The sequence below is a fragment of the Capricornis sumatraensis genome, chromosome 8 (genome assembly GCF_032405125.1).
Source record: "Capricornis sumatraensis isolate serow.1 chromosome 8, serow.2, whole genome shotgun sequence".
NCBI classification, from domain to species: Eukaryota; Metazoa; Chordata; class Mammalia; order Artiodactyla; family Bovidae; genus Capricornis; species Capricornis sumatraensis.
In genome coordinates this window covers 65,356,691-65,363,924 of record NC_091076.1, presented here as the reverse complement: position 1 = coordinate 65,363,924, position 7,234 = coordinate 65,356,691, and the positions used below count along the sequence as shown (strand labels likewise).

The 7,234-nt window shown below is 48.9% G+C and overlaps 1 protein-coding gene across 1 annotated transcript in view; it reads left to right on the top strand.

Annotated features, from left to right (window-relative positions):
- Nucleotides 1-5,513: 5,513 nt before the first annotated feature.
- The window catches only part of UNC45B (unc-45 myosin chaperone B), a 28,469-nt gene continuing 26,748 nt past the window's right edge, over nt 5,514-7,234 (top strand). The window contains exons 1-2 of the mRNA XM_068978220.1: nt 5,514-5,681; nt 6,381-6,417. Coding sequence (XP_068834321.1) covers nt 5,514-5,681; nt 6,381-6,417 — 205 coding nt within the window. The remainder of the gene's footprint in view (nt 5,682-6,380; nt 6,418-7,234) is intronic.

Below are 7,234 nucleotides of genomic sequence, written 5' to 3'. Positions count from 1 at the left end.
TTTCAGCTTTAGCATCATTCCTTCCAAAGAAATCCCAGGGCTGATCTCCTTCAGAATGGACTGGTTGGATCTCCTTGCAGTCCAAGGGACTCTCAAGAGTCTTCTCCAACACCACACTTCAAAAGCATCAGTTGTTCGGCGCTCAGCCTTCTTCACAGTCCAACTCTCACATCCATACACGACTACTGGAAAAACCATAGCCTTGACTAGACGGACCTTAGTTGGCAAAGTAATGTTTCTGCTTTTGAATATACTGTCTAGGTTGGTCATAACTTTTCTTCCAAGGAGTAAGCGTCTTGTAATTTCATGGCTGCAGTCACCATCTGCAGTGATTTTGGAGCCCCAGTTTTACCAATGAGTAATTCAAGGCTCTGGCCAGTTGATTTCCCCTGAGATCACAGAGATAGGAAATGGGAATGGCTTATAAAACCAGAGCCCATAGGATTGAAGGCAGAAATTAGGATTCTTTTAAGTTTTAAAATAATTAATTTTTATTTTTGGCTGCTCTGGGTAATGGGTGCTGCGCATGGGCTTTCTTTAGTTAAGGCCAGCGAGGGCTGCTCTCTATTGCCCTATGCAGACCTCTCTTTGTGGTGGCTTTTCTAGTGATGGCTCATGGGCTCAGGAGCGCAGGCTCAGTAGTTGTGGTGCTTAGACTTAGTAGCTCCAAGTCATGTGGAATCGTCCCAGGTCAGGGATCAAACCCGTCACCTTGAATTGGCAGGCGTATTCTTGACCAATGGACCACCAGGGAAGTCCTAGTATTCTTTTTTAAATGGCTGAAATAAATTAATAATACGTGAGTATAGAAGCAAAAAACTCCTGCAGTCTTCAACAGTGTACAGCTATAATAATAATAATAACAATATGTATTGTTATTAACAATTATAATAACAACAACAAATAATAATAATAGCAATGTATCAGGCATTGTTCTAAGTGCTTTACATATGTAACTCATTTAATCCTCATGACTCTTTTCACCCCATATTACAGATGAGGCACTGAAGCAGAGACAGACCAGAAGAACTCTTACTGGAAACCTAGGATCTTCGGTCAGCTTCTCTCTCTCTCTGTCTCCTTCCTTCCCACTTCCGTCCCTGTCTCTCTTCCTCCCCTGGATCCAGGGCGTGCCAAGCTCCTCCAGGGCTGCCTCATTACCCTACCTAGAATCTGTTCCCTCCATCTCCATTGGCACACTGACACCAAGCAGGGCCCTTTGGGGCTCCCAGGCACAGAGGCCTTTTTGTCCCCCATTTCATGTAGGCAAGACTCCACCTTCCACAACCTTCGCATGAGGTGGCCAAAGTACTGGAGTTTCAGCTTTAGCATCATTCCTTCCAAAGAAATCCCAGGGCTGATCTCCTTCAGAATGGACTGGTTGGATCTCCTTGCAGTCCAAGGGACTCTCAAAAGTCTTCTCCAACACCACAGTTCAAAAGCATCAATTCTTCGGCGCTCAGCCTTCTTCACAGTCCAACTCTCACATCCATACATGACCACAGGAAAAACCATAGCCTTGACTAGACGGACCTTAGTTGGCAAAGTAATGTCTCTGCTTTTGAATATGCTATCTGGGTTGGTCATAACTTTTCTTCCAAGGAGTAAGTGTCTTTTAATTTCATGGCTGCAATCACCATCTGCAGTGATTTGGGAGCCCAAAACAATAAAGTCTGACACTGTTTCCACTGTTTCTTCATCTATTTGCCATGAAGTGATGGGACTGGATGCCATAATCTTCATTTTCTGAATGTTGACCTTTAAGCCAACTTTTTCACTCTCCTCTTTCACTTTCATCAAGAGGCTTTTTAGCTCCTCTTCACCGTCTGCCATAAGGGTGGTGTCATCTGCATATCTGAGGTTATTGATATTTCTCCCAGCAATCTTGATTCCAGCTTGTGTCTCTTCCAGTCCAGCGTTTCTCATGATGTACTCTGCATAGAAGTTAAATAAGCAGGGTGATAATATACAGCCTTGACGTACTCCTTTTCCTATTTGGAACCAGTCTGTTGTTCCATGTCCAGTTCTAACTGTTGCTTCCTGACCTGCATACATATTTCTCAGGAGGCAGGTCAGGTGGTCTGGTATTCCCATCTCTTTAAGAATTTTCCCCAGTTTATTGTGATCCACACAGTCAAAGGCTTTGGCATAGTCAATAAAACAGAAATAGATGTTTTTCTGGAACTCTCTTGCTTTTTCAGTGATCCAGCAGATGTTGGCAGTTTCCTCTGCCTTTTCTAAATCCAGCTTGAACATCTGGAATTTCATGGTTCATATACTGTTGAAGCCTGGCTTGGAGAATTTTGAGCATTACTTTACTAGCGTGTGAGATGAGTGCAACTGTGCAATCAGTGGTACTTTGTTAATGGCAGCCTGAGCTGACGATCACATGCAGAAATAGTTCCTTGTTTTTCAGGTCTTGCCTTAAATATTCGTTCAATCATTTAACAAAGGTCTCTGCCAGACATTGTTCTAGGAGCTCTACATATGTTAACTCATTTAATCATTTCCTCAGGGAAACTTTCTCTGAAATAATGTCATGATTCCTGATTGTAAGGTTTGAAAACTGTTTGGTATACGTCAGAAATCACAGATACATGGAATTCTTTCATGCACTCATTCAACAAATGCTATTGAGCACCTAGTACCTCCCACTCCACTATTCTTTCCTGGGAAATCCCATGGACAGAGGCACCGGTAGGCTGCAGTCCCTGGGGTCGCAAAAGAGGTGACTTAGCGACTAAGACAACACCCGCTACATACTACACACTGTTGCAGACACTTGGAATGTGTGAGTGAACAAAACACACAAATCCTTACGCCCAGGAGTGTTTGCTGCTTCCGTAATCATTCACAGTTCCTGGTACATGATAGTGGTATAGTCGCTCAGTCATGTCCGACTCTTGCAACCCCATGGACTGTAGCCCGCCAGGCTCCTCGGTCCATGGGATTCTCCAGGCAAGAACACTGGAGGTGGTTGCCATTTCCTTCTCCATGGGATCTTCCCGACCCAGAAGTTGAGCCCATGTCTCCGGCACTTTAGGCAGATTTCTTTACCAACTGAGCTACAAGGGATTTCCTGGCAGATAGCAAATGCTTAAGAAATGCTTGTGGAATGAATTACTGAATCAGGATTTTAATCCACAGTCCCCTGGACTTGAAGTCAATCTCCACCAACAGCAGGATCCTGTAACATTTTATGTCACTGCTACAGAGAGCTGTCCGCAAAGGGGTTCAGGGTTGGCGACACCATGAGGGCAGGGAATTCACCCATCCATCCATTCATTCATTTATTCAGCCAACAAACATTTATCAGGGCTGGACTTTGTGTCCAGCAGGGCAGTAGGACTTGTCCAAGGTCACAGAGCTGTGTTTTCAAGGTCACAGAGCTAAGAGCAGAATCTAGTGTGAGTGATCCCGCCTACGCTTTTTTCCTTCAGTGTCTTTTCTCAGCTGCGGTCAGGTCAGTTTGAAGCAATATGGGAGAGGGGGTCAGAATGGTAGTGATGTGAAGCAAAGCGTCAGCACGGAAAACTCATTCGTTCATTCATTCATTTAAGAACATGCATTGGGCACTGATTCTTCCAGGCTCTGTGCCAGGGAAAATCAAACTGCACGAGACGCTGTACTTGTCCTCTGGGAGGGCACTCACCGCCTAGTCTCAGAGACACAGAAAGCTGGGAGAATTTTAAATCCAAGTGGGGGACAACCTCATAAATTTGTCTCAGTTGAATAAGGAGAAACAATTCCTGTTCCAGGGGAGACCCTCTCTGGTGGCAAGTATGTAGTGATGTTGTTTTTTTTTAATTAAGAATTTGTAATTTAATTAAAATTTCAGCATCACTGTATAGTTGATTTACAATAGTGTATAAGTGTCAGGTGTGCAACACAGTGATTCGTAGTTCTTAGTGAATATACAGTTCTCGTCCCAGGAAGCCCCCACCCCCGCCCCTCTGATGAGGGGGACTCAGCAAGTCCCAGTCAGTTAGTGGGCACAGTCCTTGGTTGCAGGGAATTCCCAGGCTTCCTGGGAGTCTTTGGGAGAAGATTCAGTCCGGTGGGGGACATACAGAGCCCATCCTCAGGGAGCTCCTAGCCTTGGGCCGGGGCAGGGAGACCAAATACAGCCCCTCCGTGCAGACAGGGAAGAGCCGCCGAAGATGTGCAGAGTGGAACAAACCACCCACTTCCACTCAAGTGAGACAGCAAGTCCATGGATCTTTCTGAAAATCAAGGACGTTTTCAATGGGTGGAAGGGGTGGGGGCGTTGTGGACAAGGGGAAGAGGGGAAGGAAACTTCCTCCCTCCCTCCTCTTCCCTCTTCCCTCCAGAAGGGCATTTCTGGAAGTCTCCAGCGGGCCTGGGACCTGGGCAGCTGCTCTGCATGTCCAAGCCTGCCAGCCCCTCAGCTGTCACTCTGCTCCCAAAATAGCAGGCGTGGGGGGAGGGGAGAGGAGGTTGTTTATCTGGGAAGGAGGTGGAGAAGGGGGCGTCCGAGCTGTGCCTAGGTAGCGGGGGTCTGCTGGGGGTGCTCCTGTCCCTCTGGATCTTTCTATCATTCTTTGGGGAGTTAGGAGCCCCTGTGCCCCCAGGACTGGCCCCGAGTGGGATGCGGGGACAGAGGTTCATTGGAACCTCCACGTGGTAATGACTGTCCAGTCTGGGGAGGGGGAGGTCCCGGAGTATCAATGACAGATGCCAGGGGCACCTGCCCCTGTGGCCAAATATGGTCTGGAGCCACTGGCTGGGGTGATAAAGTCTCCTGGGTGGGGGCTGGGAGGGGCAGACTGACGCTGGCCGGCTGGGGGTTCACACACAGAGGAGCTGCACCCCAGGAGGACGGACCAAGAACATTGTCCTTGAGAGAAAGTGAGCTGGCCTGGAGTGTTCCTGGGACCGGGGCGGGGGAGGGGGGGACCCAGACATTTTAAGGCCTGCAATGAGAATTCAGGCCCTTGGTGTGGTGGCTATACCCATCCTGCTGGGAGGGAGATGGAGGGAGGAAGAGGGACTCTTCTTAAAAAAAAAAATCAGAGTATAGTTAACAATTTTGCATTAGCTTCAGGTGTACCAAGTGATTCAGTTATACATATAGCTATTCTTTTTTAAAAAAAAATATTTATTTTTATTTATTTAGCCACACCAGGTCTTACTTGCAACAAGTAGGATCTAGCTGCCTGACCAAGGATGGAACCCAGGCCCCCTGCATTGGAAGCATGGAATCTTAGCCACTAGACTGCCCAGGGAAACCCCTTATTTTTCAAATTCTTTTCCTGTTTAGGTTGTTACATAATATTGAGCAGGGTTCCCTAGGAACAGAGACTCTGAGACCCCTCTCAACTTGGGCCCCACTCTTAGCAGACGCTGTGATGTCCTCCTGGGCAGTGGATTGGCGGGGGTTGAGAGGATGGGCATCATCCCCCCTTCCATCCCGGTAGGTGGGGACCCTGGAGCTCCAGACTCAGACCAGGAGCCCAGCCCCAGGTCTGGAGGGAGCTCTCCTGTCCTGACAGATGGCCGAGGCGGAAGCGATGCAGCTGAAGGAGGAGGGGAATCAGCATTTCCAGCTCCAGGACTACAAGGCTGCCACCAAGAGCTACAGCCAGGCCCTGAAGCTGACCAAGGATAAGGCCCTGCTGGCCACACTCTATCGGAACCGGGCAGCCTGTGGCCTGAAAACGGTCTGGGAAGGAGAGGGGTGGAGAGCTGAGGGCGGGACTGGGATGCAGGTGAGGGGGCAGCTCCCTCCTCCTGACAGTCACGCCTGTCCTCCCAGTGCTCTCTCCTGGAGCCCTCAGGTTGGAGCAGAGAGCCTCCCCTGCTTTCTGGTACCCATCGCCTGACCCACTCCTCTGGGAGATGGGGAAGTCATCCATGGAGACAGTTCTCATCTCGTGGGAACTGGCGTCCGGACAGGGCTTTCCAGAGCTTATTTCATGGCATCTTAGCCACAGACCACAAGGTCGCTGCTACTCTTGTGCCCATATTGCAGATAGGAAGCTCAAGACTCAAGAGGAGGGCTCAGTAACTTCCCCAAGAGCTCTAGGTAGTTAGCAGCAGTGTGTACATGCTAAATCACTTGAGTTGTGTCTGACTCTTTGCGACCGCATGGATGATAGCCCGCCAGGCTCCTCTGTCCATGGGATTCTGCAGGCAAGAATACTGGAGCGGGTGGCCACGCCCTCCTCAGTCAGCAGCAGAGCCAGGTTCAAGCCTGAGTGTGCCCGATGTGTGCCCACTTCTCCACGCTCAGCAAGGAACCTCTGGCCTCTGACAGTGGCAGTGGCCAGCAAGCCCTGTCTCCTCACCTCCGGGACCCTCTCTGGCTGTCTCTGTGTTGGGCCGACGTTAACCAAGTGTCTTCCTTCCCCGTTTCTCAGGAGAGCTATGTTCAGGCGGCTTCTGATGCCTCGAGAGGTGAGCCCTCACGCTCTCTGATCTTGCCCTCCTTCCCTCCCCCTCAGCATCCCTGTTTAGTCTAAGAGGCTCTCGACACTCACAGATTGTATAAATGCTATCCTGGACATTGTAGGCAGGGTTTCAGATGGACCTTGTGTGAAAGGATGCTCCAGGAAAGCCATCCCTAAGTCACATCTTTACACATTAAATGTGCTGGGGCCGCTCCTGGAAATCCTTTTGTCACAGCAAGGACACAGGCACTTTGGTGGAGGTGAGGATATGTTCCTGGGGGAGGGGCTGCTCCCTAAAACCACTCTGTGGGGACTGGGTTTCCTGAGGGAAGGAGGGAGGTATTAGTTTATTCCACAGACACTAGGAGAAATAAACACCCATCAACACTATTTTCAGAGTGCCTCAGGTTCTGGGAGAACTTAGATTTAAGAGCATGATCAAAATGGGAAGACTTCTGGCTGCATTTTTAGGGTTATAATATGCAGAACGAAGGGGATTCTCCTCTGCATAGGTCTGTGTTGGCTTTTGATCGGGTCACTAATTTTTAAGGAGAGACAGAGATAGTCTGGAGTGAGTTCCGAAGGGAAGGACTTAACTGGAGAGGGGACTGGAAACCCATCCTGTGAAGAGCAGAAAAGTGGCAATATTTAGCTCAGAGAAGGAACTCCCAGGTGGGACAGGGAGCTGCTTTCAAATTCCTGAAAGGCTGTCACAAGGAAGAAGGATTGGATTTCATCTCAAAGTTTCCAGGACTGGACTTAAGACAAAAGGGCAAAGTTACAGGGAGATATATTTCAGGTTGGAGGAGGGAAGGGCTTTCTGA